The 17,852-nt window shown below is 32.2% G+C and overlaps 3 protein-coding genes across 4 annotated transcripts in view; 2 read left to right on the plus strand and 1 right to left on the minus strand.

Annotated features, from left to right (window-relative positions):
- Nucleotides 1-6,544, plus strand: part of shn (zinc finger protein schnurri) — a 29,754-nt gene extending 23,210 nt beyond the window's left edge. For both annotated transcript variants that reach the window (XM_029305931.2, XM_085484571.1), the window contains exons 6-8: nucleotides 525-711; nucleotides 859-1,107; nucleotides 1,206-6,544. In XM_029305931.2, coding sequence (XP_029161764.1) covers nucleotides 525-711; nucleotides 859-1,107; nucleotides 1,206-1,754 — 985 coding nt within the window. In that variant the 3' untranslated portion in view covers nucleotides 1,755-6,544. The remainder of the gene's footprint in view (nucleotides 1-524; nucleotides 712-858; nucleotides 1,108-1,205) is intronic.
- Nucleotides 6,307-7,391, minus strand: Rpb12 (DNA-directed RNA polymerases I, II, and III subunit Rpb12). The gene is made up of 3 exons (XM_029301360.2): nucleotides 7,214-7,391; nucleotides 6,774-6,866; nucleotides 6,307-6,686 (listed from the first exon to the last, which is right to left on the minus strand). Exons 1-3 carry the CDS (start codon nucleotides 7,269-7,271, stop codon nucleotides 6,664-6,666), a joined length of 174 nt encoding a protein of 57 aa, XP_029157193.1. The 5' UTR covers nucleotides 7,272-7,391; the 3' UTR covers nucleotides 6,307-6,663.
- A 494-nt stretch (nucleotides 7,392-7,885) lies between these two features.
- Nucleotides 7,886-17,852, plus strand: part of Myo81F (unconventional myosin 81F) — a 35,887-nt gene continuing 25,920 nt past the window's right edge. Inside the window, 3 exon segments of the mRNA XM_085484404.1 lie at nucleotides 7,886-7,983; nucleotides 8,093-8,545; nucleotides 16,577-16,683. Of these exon segments, the coding sequence (XP_085340530.1) occupies nucleotides 8,518-8,545; nucleotides 16,577-16,683 (135 nt within the window). The 5' untranslated portion in view covers nucleotides 7,886-7,983; nucleotides 8,093-8,517.

Genomic DNA, 17,852 nt, shown 5'->3' on the forward strand with positions numbered 1-17,852 from the left:
TGTTACATTAGATTTATTAAAAGTATATTGAAAGAAATACGAGCATAAAAATTAGTAAAACATTAAAGTATGATTCTTTTTGCTTTTATTAAGAAAAATCTTCGATTTGTGTGTATAATATAATACGTATATATACATATATTACATATGTATATATAATAATTTTTTATATAAATATCACAATGTGTACACAAATATAAATTCGAGATCATGAATATTCTTGATCCATAAAAAATTAAATCTGTCATCAAAAAGATTTTTATTTTATTTTAATTAAATTAAGTAAAAATAAAAAATATTTCTGATGAAAGATTTAATTTTATAGATCGAGAATATCCATGTGATCTCGAATTTATATTTTTATTATATTAAATAAAGAAAAATAAAATTTGATTAATATTGACATTTAATTAAATTTTATAATTCGTAGTTCTTTTTAGAGAATCGGTATCCTTAACTGATATGTATTTTTATAAAAATAATTTCGATTGCAATAATTAAGATTATATGGAATATGATTGCAGTTTGACAGATGATGGTAGGAGTGTATGTGGAATTTGTAACAAGGTGTTCAACAGGCCTAGTCAGTTACGGTTGCATATCAATATTCATTATTTTGAGCGGCCATTCAGATGCGAAAGTTGTGCAGTTTCCTTCCGGACTAAGGGCCATTTAACGAAACACGAGAGATCCGTTTCTCATCATAATAAGGTAAGCGACGAAATTTATTTTCACGAGCAATACTATAATATATAATTTTTCATAAATCATATATATATATATATATATATATATAAATATATATCTAATTATTTAATTAGATATATAAATTTGTATATATAATATTTCACATTACAGGTCAGTATGACTTCTACATTTGGTGCAGCGACTATCCACAATCCCAGGCCTTTCAAATGTACAGATTGTAAAATAGCGTTCAGAATACACGGACATTTGGCTAAGCACCTTCGTAGCAAGATGCATATTATGAAATTAGAATGTTTGGGCAAATTACCATTTGGAACATTTGCGGAAATGGAAAGATCTGGTGTCAACTTGAATGACATTGACACGACAGACTGTGATAATAGTCTTAATAGTCTGCAGGTTTGTATAAAAATAAATTCTAATTACATGCATTTGTTAAATCCAGCAAAGAAAATGTCGATTTAAAAAAAAAACGCGCTTTCCTCGTTGGATTTCAGATATTGGCTCAGAGATTATGCGGGAAGGATCCTGCTAAAATCGCGCAATGGGATTCGGAAACTTTGCCCGCGCCGGTTGCGAGCGGTAGCGAGACCTCATCGGACGAAGGTGAACCTATACACGCGCTTCACGCACAATATATGAAAGCGACGTCGGACGCGGATGTTTCCCGATCATATCATGTGCCAATGATTACCGAAGAATCGAAAGCCATTAACGATGCTCGCCTACGCAGTCCTCAGTTTCATCAGCAAAGGCGCGATTACGCTGTTAAAGAGCAACGAACAACCGTCGTCTCGATGGAGGACACGAGAGCGGAGGACAATTTACAATCATACAAGTGCCAAGTTTGCTCCGTATCTATGCGTACCATAAACGAGTTACAGGTACACCGTTTTGTTGAACATAATATTGAAACAGATTCTAGTACAAATATCCACGGAGATAGAAGTGCGGGTAGGGAAAAAGAGAATACTCAGAAAAGAATCGCAGAAGAATCTGCAGCGAAGGAAGATCACAGTAAGACTAGAAGACTAGAAGATACGTAGTGCCAAAATGATGTAGCATGCTGAAGAATTTGTTAGGATGTGTTGCACACTTCGAGAATATTTGGTTTTAAGATAATGTATCATACACAAAACGCATCACAGATATCTTACAGAGAAAAGTCCCGCGCGATGCATCTTTTTAAAAAAATCTCATCAAATGATACAGTGTTTTATGTTTGGTACAATGTTTTATGAAACATTTCTTGAAAATATTAACGCATGTTGAACGCTTGCGAAAATTTAGACGAATTGCGCGTTGTTTGTAATTAAAGAGTCGTGTGTTAATATAAATTTGCAATTTTACGTTACCAGAGTATATCGAAAATTTCTGAGGATTTTACAAAATTGATCAGAGAAAAGTATAAAAGACATGGACATAAAGATATCGCGTGTTAATGTGTAACAAGATAAATTAAGAAGCACTCTCTCGATCATGTTTCTTCTACTACAGGTATCGGTTCATTTATAAAATTGCCTGTATTGAAAACAGCGACATAATCGCTTGTACAGTCCTCCTCTAAGACTTTACACTCTTTCTCACAAAACCGACACGGTATATCGAGTAAGTAAAAAGAAAAAAAAAACGTAGCTCGAGAATATCTGATAATAATTATAATATTTATACACAATAGTCTAATAATCTCTTGTAGCAAGCATGACGTGCAATGAACTAGCATGTGATTCTGTATTTAAAGTGCAAATGTTGCTTTCAACATATTGAAGAGTATTCTAATATTACACTTTAAATTGATATGAAGCTTATACACACATATATTATATATTTGTATCATAGTATGAACAACTATGAGAGAGTTATTGTTGATATAAGAGGAAATGTGTTTGTATATATTTATGTATAATATAATGTGAGAAATCATGTTAGTTTCTATTATAGTTTTAAGAAATCAGTAATCAGAAATTGCATCGGTTGCTCAGATTACTTATAAAATAAGAGTTTTTATTAAACGAGTCAAATTTTTTAGTTTCTATGTTTTGAAAAACTTTCATATAGGTGAATTGAATATGTAACAAGTGTCCACTTTGATCAGAGACATTGCTAGATATTTACTTATCTACATCTATGTCTGATATTAGTTTAAATCTTAATCGATCATACTCATATGCTCTGAGGGACCGATTTGCTGATTCTGCTTAAGACATTTAAGAAGCCAGATACCTTCCATGAGCGACAGCTACCGTATCTTATAATTAACTGTCTATCTCTCTGTAATGCTGTACGCAAGTTTTGATATCTCACTCAAGCACGATAATGTCTTTCCTATACCGCATAATCAGACACCGGTTATCATAATTTGTACCTAGATGTGCTTGAGCTAAGATAATAGAGATACGGATATATGAAATGACTGCACAATTGTATACAATGAGGTCCAGTCCGAGTGATTGTCACTAAACGATATCAATGTAGCATAGTCCTAACATAGCATTTTGGATGTATATCTATTATATATATATATCTATATATATATATAATTCTGTCGATCCAACCGCAAAACTACATACGAGCTTCCAAGATGTGTACATGTGTTCTGTGTACCCAATATGCCAAGCCAACAATTTGCGTTTGAAGAGATCAGCGAAGAGAATGATACGTCAGAGTTGACTTTCAATATATAACGTGATTTTTTCATATAAAATGCGATACTTTGCAAATACGTGTCTCTCTTGACTATATTTGCCTGTATAACTTACATGTGATTTTGAAAGAATGTACTTTTTGCCAAATTATAGGACTCATATTCTCAATATATTTTCGAAACGTAGTCGTCCATAGAAATATCAGGTATTTTCAAACGTATACATATCATATCCACTGATCTCTCGATATTAACCGAGAGGATGGCTATGCGTTTTATCATTTGATCAAATCGAATGTTGCACAAGTACAACTTATATCAGATTTACTTGATAATGGACTTACTACTTTTCGTGCGTCCGGTAATCCAAGGTCAAGATCCTCCGCAGACGAAAATAAATAGTATATCCTCTTTAAACACACGTGCACTATCACAATTTTCGTCGAAATCACACTCGCGAATCTTATCACTCGCGAAAGAGCACACAATTGTACGCGGAAAATCACGAAAAATTCACTTACGAACGTAAAAACTACTTTTCGTACATCCGACAACCCAAGAAAAGGAAATGGGGTGACCCTCCACGAACGAGAGAAGTCAATTCTCTTTGCACACCGTGCGCGATCACAATATTCATCGAGATCACACTCGCGAATCTTATCACTCGCGAAACAGAACGCGATTGTGCGCGAAAAAGCGCGAAAAACTCGCTTACGATCGGAAAAACTTCGCACCGCTTTCTCACCCGCGAAAAACCGCCGCGTCGCGTCTGCACTCTGAACATATTCGCGATTGAATTCTACTACGCTGAACATTGAACGCTTGAAAATTGCGCGGGAATATCCGCGAAATGTTCCAATTAAATAATATCGCGTTCATTTTCGTACTTAAAAAGCGTGAACAGATTTTTACGGATTTGCAAATTATGTTACAATTACTTTTTCAATTCGTATATATCACATGATTTCTCTGTCGATAGACGATACTTGACTTACGTTGTCTAACCACAAAATGTACCACATAATCATCGCATTAATATAATTTGAAAATATAGCTATGAAATATATGGCAAACAATATACTGATGATACAAATTAAATTTACTTAATATTAATGGACTTACAAATTTTGTGATGCATCCGATAATATGAGGCGGAGAAAGCGGGAAACTAAATTCTCTTTAAATTAACATATGTACACGCGATTACGATTTTCGTCGAAATTTATACTCGCGAATCTTATTAATCGCAAAAAGATATAATATTTATTCTAATTAAATTATTCTAATTAAATAATATCATGTTATTTTTTTTTTAATTATAAAAAGATTTTGACAGATTTTGAAATTAAGTTACAATCAATTTTTTTAAATTCATATACACACACATATTTACATATAATACTATATTTCAAAATCAACTACTACATTTCAATACTATATTTCAAAATAACATGATTTTTAAATATAGTTATGAGAAATATGTGAGACTAATATTGATTATAATTCTTTTATTTCAATTAATTTATTTTTTATAGACATTTTTTTAATATTTTGATAGTTGTTGAAGTGACAAAGCGATGAATATATAAATATTTATAAATATATCTATATTTATAAATATTATAATATTTATATATTATAAATAGCGGGTACTTCAAAATGTTATTATAATATAAAAAATGTTTTGCGAGCAATTTGAGCTTTACTTAATTATATAACGATTATTCAATTCAAAAAGCTGACGTAAAAATAATTTTAATTATGAATAAGAGATACATGAAAATTAAGTAATAAGGAAAGATATATATTTATTAGAAATATATATGGTTTTAAATCCTAAATCTTTTTTATTTGGAAAAAGTGTTGGTCTTTTGCATTGAATGATCAATACGTTAATCTAATTATCTGTTTTATTTGAGAAAATATTTAGGCGTGTAAAAATTCACAAACATGTGGTTGATGTGTTTTAATTGTATTTCAATATCTTCCTTTGCATATACATATATTATACAGTCTGAGTAATTTGTATAAATGTTTACAACATATAACTTTTATGATATTCGAATTCGATTAAATAGAATATGTATTTGCGATAAGTACTAAAAGAACCATATTGTAAACTAATATCCTAAAGTAAGTACAAGAGTATATCTGACAAAAAACGGAGACATATTTATTATTAAAAACGTGTATAAACGCTCGCATCTACGATTTACACGAAAAAGGTTGGCTTGGCTACTTTCAGACTCAGTATTAGATTTTGAGAATAATAAGGAAAAAAAGAAAGAAAAGAAGAAAAGCTTTGTACGGCTTCTAGATGGTTTTATACCGGTTTATGTTTTTTATGCAGACGAATCGACACTCGATTTTATGTGTTTCTGAAGAAACTGCTCGCCTCTGGCCCCCTCTTCCATTTCCATTATTCTGTGGTGATTTAAATGATTTAAATTTTATATATACGCATTGTATAAACGATGACACAAATATCTGGCAATATAGTATTTTATATGTATTATAGATCTTTAAGATTTTATAAATGTGTTTTTCTGCGCGCGCAAGAAAAAAGAATGAGAGAGAGAGAGAGAGAGCGAAAGAGAAAGAAGGACGTGATAAGAAAGTAATTAATTCATCTTTATGCTTGCATAAATATGTATGTCGTGTGCTTTTGTGAGCTGCGGCTGCTTCAACAAATAATCTCTCGTTTGAGCAACTTTTTCATGAAAACTTTTAATTGAATCCAACTGCATTGGATGGGTTTCCTTTACCCATCGATATCAGATAATGGGACCGGAATAACAATTTTATAAGCGTATACTTGAGAAAGGTAGCGAACGGATTTTATGAGCCAACGAGTTTTATCAGTGTCATCGTTATTTTTGTTTTCTTGATTCTGTTAATTCTGTTAAACTATTGATGAGAATATGATTTTTATTTATTGTAAATAAAAGAAAGAATATTGCTGAAAGAGCATTTTATATATTATGCATTCTGAATTGATATATAAACATACATAGACTTTATCGAGTAAATGGTATGACTATCTATTGGTCCAGAGATTGTAACGCAAATTGTACGGAGAAAAAGTTCATAATATAAATGATTTTGATTGTATAGTGACTTTGCAAGAACGAAAGTACAATTCTAAGAACAGAGGCAATGTGAGACAGGAATAAAAAGTTAATTTCCGATAAAGATTCTGTAGTATTCATTAAAAATTAAGTAATCCCTTATATACAATAAATATTTTACATTACTATTTATAAATTCATGTTAACGTCATATTGTATATTCATTATTTGTTGCTTATTTGCTTATCGTGCATCAAACACAACGACTAAAAGTAAAGTTAAGGAAAATTTCTTGATATTTAGGTTTGAGACTATTAATAATCAAATTAACTTTAAAATATTAAAAAGGATACGTCTTTTAGTGCGCTTCTTGTACATAATTCGATATCCACATTCCCTGCATCGAATTGGATCTTTGGAACGTATCTCATTATCATGATGACATTCTAAAACAAATTTTAAATTTGATTACAGATACAATATAAAATAATTTCATATAAAAATAATTTACCTTTTTACTTTTTTTATGTAATGCAAACTCTATATAATTATTAAATATATAATTGTTCTAAACATTTCTTGAAAAAAATGCATAAATACAATATTATCAATTTTTGACAAGAAACATTTGATATAATATTTTATATAAAATCTTTAATAAAACTAATTATAAAAATATGTGTAAATATATGTTATATATATATAATTCAAAAAATTATCAAATTTAATAAAGTTTTGTTTGCAAGAAAGAGAGGTTAGAAAGTAACATAAACACACATGTGCACGTCTTTACCTCCGCAAATATAAACCATAGTTGGCTTTTGTGTAGATTCAGATTTGCTGGATTCCATTTTAATACAATTGTAATATTTTTCTTTGTAATTCAACTAATAACCGATAATAATAAACGCTCAATCACAACAACATCAAATCAAACGAAACTAGATGACAAGAATGTAAAGTCCTGTGTCTACAGCTTGAACAATTCATCAAAGAATCCTTCGCTCTGATTGGTCAACTAAACGCTCTTCCACTTGACAGTACATTTTCGAACACAGTAGTCCGAGTTCTAGCATCGTGGACAGGCCTTAAATTTAATTGCAGCATCCAACAGATAGATGGCGCCAGTATTAACATTACTGTAGAGAACCTCAATATACTTATCAATTCTAAAATACATCTAAACAGAATACAGAGAAAGAATGAATACAATGAATCGTTTATAAAAAAAAAAAAAATAACGTTTACATAATAATTAATTAATAATGACAAAGAAATATATTTAGTGACACATATCCAACGTTCGTCGGTAAAGAAGGTACGTGAAATAGATGGTCGGTAAAGAAACGTCACAACAATGCAAGCAAGGGCGATTCGGAGTTCGGAGTAGTTTACTGCCGCGCGAAGGGAGGAGAAGGAGGTAGGGGTGGGGGCGGTAGAAGGAAAAGGCGAGGGATCGCGGCGGAACGCGTCAGTCGGGTGGCAACTGTCCGGGGATGCGCGTCGCTCGTCCGCTCCGGTGAACGCGCGCGAGTGCGGGTGGTTAGTTATGTCGGTGCGTTGGTACTGGTGATATATTTATATATATATATATTTATCCATATATATATATCTATATATATATCTATATATATATATATATATATATATATATATATATATATGTATACAGTGGTGGTAGCGGTGCACTCTCGGAAAGGTGGTAAGAATCTCGAGCACCTCTCGCTGAACGTCGAGTCAAGGACGAAGGCGGTGATCCGCGAACATGTGATTCTGACAGGAGGAAGACGGAGGAAGTGAAAGGACAAGATACGCAGCCCCATTCGCGAGATCATTTCGTTTCCGTGTCCGCGCGCATCTGTCGTCGTCGCCGTTGAATATACACGAGTTAGTGGTAGTGGTTGGTGGTGGTGGTGGTGGTGCGTTTGCTCGCTCGCTCGCGTCGCTCCGGACACGCCGGGATACGGCCGTGGTGGAGTCGTCGCCCCCTGCCTCCCGCCCTCTCTCCCTCGCTCGTCGAGGGGTTGTTATACCGCCGTGTGCGCGGAGAAGGATATAATGTTCTGAAATTCGTCGAAACGGCGAGAGCGCATCATCATGGTCGCTAAGCACTTCGCTTCGCAGGGTGAGTTGCTTTTTTTCTATGTGTTATTTGCAGCTTTCCCTTTTCTCCTCTCCATCGAATTTTCGACGGGGTAAGCGCATATATATATATATATATATATCGCCCCCGCCCCGAAATTACCGTCGATGTAATTTCCCCTTGTAGGCCTTCTGAAAACGCGTTGTTGGAGGAACCGAGTAAGGGGTAGGTGAACTGGCTATTGGGTGGTGCACGGCTCGATCATAATAATAGATTCACGGAGTTGCGTGTACCTTCTACACTTCTCCCACCTACCCTTCGCTCGTGTGTCTTTCTTCCCCCTTGTTGGAAAATAATCTGCGTAATCTGCCTGAGAAATCGTATAAGAAATTACATTGGCGATGATTTACTCCGAAATGGAAAATCGTTCCAACGAATCGACGCTAACCCCCTGTTTCTTTTTCTTATCAAAAAAATTGCTCCTTGTTACATATCTCTTTTAGCGTGTAAAAAAATTTGCGACAATATTTAGAATATAATTACTGCGATGTAAAAGTGTCAACTTGTAACAATAATGAAAGAAAGAAAAATATATGATTTATTTTGGAAAAACATATCGGTGACTTTGAGACAGCGAAAGTCTGAAGGAATTAATAATGATGAAGAATCGATTCTTTCGTTCTCCGTCTGTCGCATCGACACTTCTCAGTTCCGTTCCTCCCTCTCGTTCGTTTTCGGCATACTGATCGAATGGGCGTGCGTCTCTCACCGCGAACGTCCGGTATAGTCTCGCCACAAGTGTTTTTCCGAGTGTTCATCTCGAAAACGAAATACGCGCCTCGAGAATTTATGGCCGAGCTATATATGCGGAAATTGCGAAATAAAAAGCGCGCTATTCGTTATTTCGCTTTCGTCGCCAAATCGAAAAATTTCGCACGCGACGTGGAATGTGTGTCTCCTCTCCTCTTCAACTTCCTCTCCGTAATTACGTTACTGCGAGACCGCAGAGGTGTAAAACGGATATTTTATTTGCCTTTATAAAGCGTGCGAAATTAATTCGTCTCTCGAATCTCTGGAAATAAATCGAATAATATATGTAAATAATATGTATTTTATCATGGGTCCGCAGAGAGGACAGTTGTCCTCCTTTGGAATCAATAAAAAAATTAAGCTTTGCTCTTCTTTTAAAGAACCACTGGAATTTATTTGCATATTTAATTATAAAAAATTAATTGTAAAAATTTAAAAAAAAATGTAATTACGCTCCCTCCTGGAAAAAATCCTGCGGATGTCCATGTGCATATATTATTTAATAAATAAAATATTTAAATAGCTACAATATCTATTTATGTAGGAAAGATCGAGTTGCAATTAAAGCGAGTTACACTTTCTCTCGATTTTTTTTTAATTGAACATCTGTTATTGCGCGCGATCTCGGGGGATGATTCGCGATATATCGAAAGCCAGGTCGAGGATGATGGCATGGCAAATGGCACGATGGAGCGGCGACGTATGAGCATTCGTCTGGCAGCTGATTGACTGCGCGATGTCAAGTTCGCGGGAACGACTTTCGACGCCCAATCGATTCGCGCACTTCGCGTAATCCCGTTCTCGCGTGTCGCAGCTTAGGTCTCCGCACGCGGCCATTACACGCAGAAGTCAAGGGAACGTAACGCGACGGTGGGAAAAAAATACACTCGTGCCAGGGATTCGCGAGATCAACGACCAGCTCAACATTCCGTCAGCGCGAAACTTATGTGCTATATCATTATATTTTAAAAAATGCCCCATTTAATTGCAATCATAGTATTGTGCTTAGATGATTTTAAAATTAGCTAGATAAGGATGAGATGGAAATATGTAAATTCATCTTAGAGAAGATGAAGATCCTTTTGCTTTAAATATATGTAAATAAACTATAAAATTTTTTAGATAATAATTTTTAAGGCTGAGGTAAATTATCTGAACATTATTCTAAATAATTTAATAAAGGTAACATTTTTCATGCAGATATAGATAATATACATTTTTATTATTTATATAACGATGAGATGACATCAAAATTTCATCTAAACGATCATCTATATAATTTTATTTTAATAACGGAACAAATATTGATTGTATTTATTAATATACCGAGAGATGATATCGCGGAAAGGCTTTACTCTATTTTACATCTTACATATGTTTGAATTAAATTAAATTACATATTAAATATCAATTTCTCTTTGAAGATGAAAAAATCCTATGAAAAGCTGCATATTGGTGCAAAACTGCGAAAGGATTCTTGCCATTAAGAAACGTTAGCTCAAGTATATGTACAATATATATGCATATAGTCGGCATTCACGCCCTTATCGGAACATATCACCGTTTCTGATAAAGTTGCTCGCAATATATATATCTTAAACTATATATATATAAATACATTCTCCGTATAGATCTTTCGTCGCGTGAATACAAGGCAGCTAGTCACGCTTCGCAAAAGGCATCGACACGCGAGACATGACAGTTCGACATAACGCTGCATTTTACCCTCTCATTGTTAGCTCGCGTCGAGTAGAAGCGAAATATAAATTTAGCAATTATTTATTGCCTAATTATTTTATTAGTTATATTTTATATTATAATTGTGCGTATTATTATAACAAAAAATACAAAAATTAAATAAACACCGTACTATCGATTATTATACACATGCGCGATCTTTCAATAATTTTTTTTATTTATAAAAAATGAAGACTTTAATATATATATATATATATATATATATATATATATAAATTTGAGAAATGAGCTGTTTTTATTAATTAACGTATAAGCACATAATTGACTATCTATAATTAACTTATCTCGATTTTTAACGAAGCACGAATTTTTTTCTAAATAATGACGAAATATCTAACGGGAAATCTCGCTGATTCGCGATCGTCGATATTATCTCTCAATATAGTCACAGTTTTCTAGGAAATTGGATTCGACGAAAGAAACTTTCCTCGGGAGAGACGTATCCGTGTTTCGTCAAGATCTCGTTTCCCAGGGCCAATGAGTCATCGTAGTGACATTCTATAGTGAAAGAGCAGGTTTCCCCGGTATTTCGGTATGCTTGTCATGTCAGTGAATCATCGCGTCATCGCGTGTGTTGCTACACGTGTAATATCGAAAAAATATAGCCACGGAACTAGGTTTATCGCTATAGGTTTATATCATTAGGGTCTCGATTAGGGTATAATCACGCTTTCACAAACTATAGATTATCTGACGATTCCTAGAAATTCTAATAGGAACCTGAAGAACTCGATTATTACTGACCCAATAGCGGAATTATTCAAATTTATTCCGCGAACTATACGCGATATTTTGTAAATGAAAGAGCCTTTTAAAGAGCTCTGTCATCGAATCCTGTTCTTCAATTTCAAACAAATTTTATTCTGATTCACACTGAGAATATATTCGACTAAAATAAAGAATTAAATTGGATCGAATTGATTAAATTATATTTAAATATCATAATTCGTAACTCAAACTATCTTGTTTATCTGACGATAAATATAGCATTTCACCGCAGAAATAGAATTATAAGTTTGATCGACAACCAAATTAAATTTTCGCTGAGAGAAGAAAATCAATTTGTCGAGAAATTCTTGATCGAGAAATTGAAGGTTGAATAACTTTATAATTCATCATTTTAAGCAAATATACTCTTTGAGGCACAAATTGAAATAAAATTTGCTTGAAATTGATTGAAAAATAAGATTTGATAGAACTTTTTCAAAATTAAATTTATGCTTTCTGACATTATGTACTCCGAGTGAATAATGTTTTGTCGTTTTATCAAGAATACGACAAAACATAAGTTTATCTATATATATCATTTTATTTATAGACAGCAGTTTGCTGTTATCTAAATAAAATGATATAGATAATCATCTAGACAAAGTCTTGGCGTTATTTTATTTATATATATAGACAATAAAAATATGTATTATAATATCTATATCTGCATTTTAGATGAAAAAATATTATCTTTACTAAATTATTCAACGATAATGTTCAGATAATTTAGTTTAAATAAAAACTTTATAAGTTATAAATAAAAGTAATATATTTTTATATTTCTTTATAAATAAAAGAATCTTATAAATTTTCTTCTAAATAAAAGAATATATTTTTATATCTCCTTTATAATTTACATTTTTTTATAACTGTATTACATAAGCAATCTTAAAACTTAGAAATAATATCTGGAAGTTATTTAAATAAATCGCCACATAATTTTATCTTTTATCTGTATTAATTTAAAACGAAATCATCGCTTATCTAAGATGAATATACATTTTTTTATCTCATCTTTATCTAATTAATTTTAAATTTAAATATTTCTTTTGATCCATACTGTTACTGTTTTTTGTTTTTGTATCAGCAGATGCTGAAGATGGTCTAATAAGACAGAAACATTCAAATAAATCTACAAAATTAACTCTTAAATAATTTGCGCATCGATTGGCTCCTAATTAGCATGTCCATTTACATTCTTTGTAATTTTAAAATCATATCTAAGCACAGTGTTTGCTGTTATCTAAATAAAATTATACTTTTATATGATTATCTAGGTGAAACTTTTGTGTCATCTTATCTTTATATATAGATAATAAAAATATGTATTATCTGTATCTGCATCTTATTGTTAGATGAAAAAAATATTATCTTTACTAAATTATCTAGAATAATTTTTATATAATTTTGGTTTAAAATCACAGCACATAAAAATACTTAAATAGTCGAACTTATTTTTATATATTATCCCTTTTATAATTTACATTTTTTTAACTGCGTTTACATAAGCAGTCTTAAAAATTAGTATCTAGAAAATTATATCTTGATAAATTGCCATATAATTTTATCTTTTATCTAGCTATATATTTAAAACAAATTCGTCTTATCTAAGATGAATTTACATATTTTGAGCTCATCTTTATCTGGCTAATTTTTACATCATCTGAGTACAACACTGTCTAAGCACAATACTGCGCGCAAGCATAACTACTTAACTACTATCTTTTTCTTTCCGGCACGCAAATCCGAGAGGGGCGCGTTTGCTCCTGTGGCCCGGTTAAGTTCCCGTGAGAATTATTCGTTCCTTTCTATATACAACTACTACCACACGTATACGATGACGGTAATTACGCTTTTGCGCCATGTGGTGTTACCCACATGCCAGACGTGCATTTTAATTCCCTTTCTCGGTTAGCGATCGTTCGTGATTGCGCTTTGTTCTACGACGACGTTTCCTCTTGCAACAATTTCCAATCTTTCTCTCTCTCTCTCTCTCTCATACGCGCGATTTATGTTTCTTCGTGTTGCGAGAATCAAGAGTAATTTGACGGTGCAATTTCGAGACACGAGAATAAACAACGAGAATAAACAGATTTATTTAACAATAAAGTCTGATTTGTGAAAATTATTTGTATCTCGTGTCAACTTTAATTTAGCAGAATGATATATACCCGAAATGCATCTTAATTGCAATCGATTCTTATTTAACCAGATTTAGCTGAAAACGTGTTTGACATTACGCGATATATCGAGGATGACTTTTAATAAAATTTTTTAATCAAATAATTAATTAGTTTATTTTTTTCTAAATAAAAATTCAATTCACAGTACACTCAAAAAAATATTTCGCTGATATAGTTAGACGTTTAGATGTTTTTTGTATCTTTTAAAACTGTTGTTTGTGTCACGTATAGAATTTATAGCAGGAATATATATTCTGTCTCTGTTACTTAGACAAATTAAGTAAATTACATATGCAATATTACAATACTTGTCAATTACTTAGCTGTTTTAGTTAATTTTTTATACCTAGAAAATTTTTGCTGTACTTGCAATATCATTTTTTTGAGTGTACGTTTATATTTCATTCACGGTTATTATACAATTTAAATAGAGAATTAGAGTATTATATAATGCACAAGCGCGATGGAAAGAATAAAGTTAATTTTTATGCAAAGACATTTATGTAAGTAGATATCTTTGAATGGTATTCACAGGAAACGGATAGAGGTCCATTGACAAAAAAAGTATGACCCTCGTTTTATCGCTAGGTAGAGATAGGGATGTAAAAACGCCATAAAGAAAGAGAACAAGTATTGACATTATGATAAAAACTATACATTCTATAAAAGGAACTTTAATAAAAATGTAAAGATTTTTTAAATTGACTCTTCAGGAATTCTAAATTTGCAATTAGACTAAAATATTTTTTTAATAAATATATTTGAATACATTTAAATCTCTAAATACATTTTATGCCCGTATCTGCATTTTATAGTTCAATTTTATTAATTTAATTTAATTTAATTTAATTAATTAAATCTTTTTTTTTTCTTTTTCTCAAGCATTTTAAATCTCATTGATAGATTTCGGAATCATTTCTATTCAACTCGATACCGTTATCGCCAAACTATGCCACGTTAATCGTGCATGATTTTAAGGATAGATTAAAATAACGGAGCAATGCTCGATTTTTTATTTTGTGGTTTTTCCAAATAAAACACCAGGCGGATAACGCGGAACTGCACTCCATAAAAGTGCAGCTGCAATAACTGATTTGCATTTCGGAATCGATAATCGCGAAATTTAGCCCAATCGTTAGTCGCGGGTCCATAACGAGGATTCCCGTTAATCGCGACCTTGAAATTCACACTGCGGCAGCTGGACAGTGCAGGTGCGGTCGCAGGTGCAGCTGCATATCGGGATGCACACCTTGCGGATCGAGAAACTCGCCGGCACGTGGACTGTCGAGAGAGATGAAGCGACAACCGCGTAATTGATTTTTTTTCGAGGCGTTTCGCGTCACACTATCGTTGTCGCAAATTGACTTCAAAACACGAAAGAGCAAAATCTGACGGGATAATAATCTTTATTTCTGCAAATTATATAGTCTTATAATTGATGACGTTTGTAATTTTACGGATATTTAATGAAAGCAAAGTTTGCATGTAATTCTAAACTATAATCATAAATTGCTCGCCAACCACTTAAAGTTGGAGGGTATAATTTATTTTTAAAAATCTAGAATTAATGTACTAGTAAGTAAAGAGGCCAGAATAAAAAGTAGTAAAACGATTGATCAAGAATACAATTATTGTCGCGAATTAATCTTGTAAAATTTATGACATTTATAATTTTACAGATATTAAATAAAGATAACAGTTGTTTATATAAATTAATATAAATGTTTATTAATATAATTGTTGTTAATATAAATTATGTGCTCACATTTAACGTTGAGGCGACGGGACGTTAAGTTATTTTAAAAAATTGAGAATTAATGCACTAATAAATTTGAGAATGACAAGCGAGTCTCGGACAAATTTTGTAGGTAAATTGCACAACTGTGCGAGATGAAAATTTTTCGAGAGGACGTTAAAGAGCCAACAAAATTATCGAACTGTCGCTCTCAAAGTGACATATTTGTCACACTTACACTGCCAGACAACAGGTGGTCAAACACGGCTCCCTTTGATGCATGTGTATGTGTGTGTGAGAGATAGAGAGAGAGAGAGAATTTGTCCTAGAAATGTAATCCAGATAAAGTCTAGTAATATTAGCCAGAAATGTCGAGCAATCAGGAAAGATGCGATACCTTTCATTAATTACTAACAATTTCAATTTCATGGTTTTGTTAATTAAATATTTTAGTCGTTGTATAATATATAATATTTCATTGTCAATTTCAATCGAAATTTAATATTAATAGCTGAGTTATATAGTTTCTTTAAAATATTAATAATTGATATATGTTTTCTTTTAAATTATTTATATCAATAATTAATAATATGAAGAAATCATTCTCTGAATTGAGAGAATAATTATAAATTAATGAATCTGAAAATATTATTGCAATAAAAAGTACGATCCTAAATATATAGTACGATTATTATATAAATATGTATAAGCAGACGAGAGCTATTTAATATCTTATTTTATCAGTCCTTTATGATACTTGTAATTTCACAATTTTTTCTTTTATAATCTATCTTTAACATCTTTTTTTTAACTTTTCAGGCTCAAGCCCTGAATGCGGCGTGCCGGATATGACAGTTATCAGCGACATCGATGAGACTGGTATCAATCGGAATCTTCAAGTTCGATATAGCAGAGACCAGATATACGTATCCTTTCTCTTTTACACATCTTTTATTAACGACAAAGTAATTTTTTAATTTAGTTAGCAATTATTTTTGCCTTTTTGACATATATATACATGTCATATTATATATATAATATCTCGAAATTTAGAAAACTTTTTTAATAAAAAATTCTAATAATTTTGTCCCACGATCGATGGTCTCTAAAGTTGAGAGATTGAGCGCATCTCGCCTTGAATGCGCAATGAGGGGAGTATAAATTTTAAATATGGCTCTCGCGTAAAAAAAAAAAACACGTTCGACAGTAGCATAATATTTGCGCGATTCCGTTCGTTTATCTCTTCCGTTCAAATGACGTTCGAATAGAAACTGAGGGATGAGCAAGTGGGTTGGACAAGAGACCAACCGATCTCGTTTTGAAAAGAAGATCGGTGAAAGGGGATGGCGGTAAAAGGGGGAGGAATGAATCAGTCGAGGAAGACAGTGGACGCGTATGAATATTGCAGGGGTGGGTCCGGGTTTCCTGGGTTGCCGCGTTGCTATGACGACCCTAGTCAGCTGGTGAACCACCCCGCGGGCTAGACCCATTCATCTTTCGTCGGTTTGGATTTGCGACCCACTGTCAACCCCCCTTTGTACCATTCCCTCCCCCTCCCCCTCCACCCCGAAAAAAGGGTACGCGAGTAATTTCGCAAATATGCAGATAAATCGCGAGGTCTCTTTTTCGCGCAACGATGATGAAATTAATTAACGATCGATATTTAAAATAAAGTAATTAAATGAATTTCGGAGTAAAGTTTGTTATGCATGTTTTGAGGATTTAAATAAGAGGAATAATATACGGAATAAATAAATAAATAAATATAGTTTTTTGTCAATTTATTATGTTGATATTCCACTTTAATAATATCAGTTAAATAATTGTTTTTTTTCATTAGACGTTGAATTTGTATAAAATAATTAAATCTTCACTTTTGCAATTGGTTCTACCGAGTGGAAGATCCTTCACTCTCTTCACTTCATAAAATAATAATTTTTTTATTTGAGAATTTCTTAAAATATTTCTCTAAGAAATATATTCATAAGATCATTGTTAATTTTAATTAATTCACATCAATAATTATTGCCAATAAAAGTATACTATTACGTATAATTCAAAAGTTTTAATTAACATGCCATAATATTGATATAAA

Source organism: Nylanderia fulva, unplaced genomic scaffold (assembly GCF_048542155.1).
Source record: "Nylanderia fulva isolate GAGA-0341 unplaced genomic scaffold, ASM4854215v1 Scaffold3, whole genome shotgun sequence".
In the NCBI taxonomy this organism is placed as follows: Eukaryota; Metazoa; Arthropoda; class Insecta; order Hymenoptera; family Formicidae; genus Nylanderia; species Nylanderia fulva.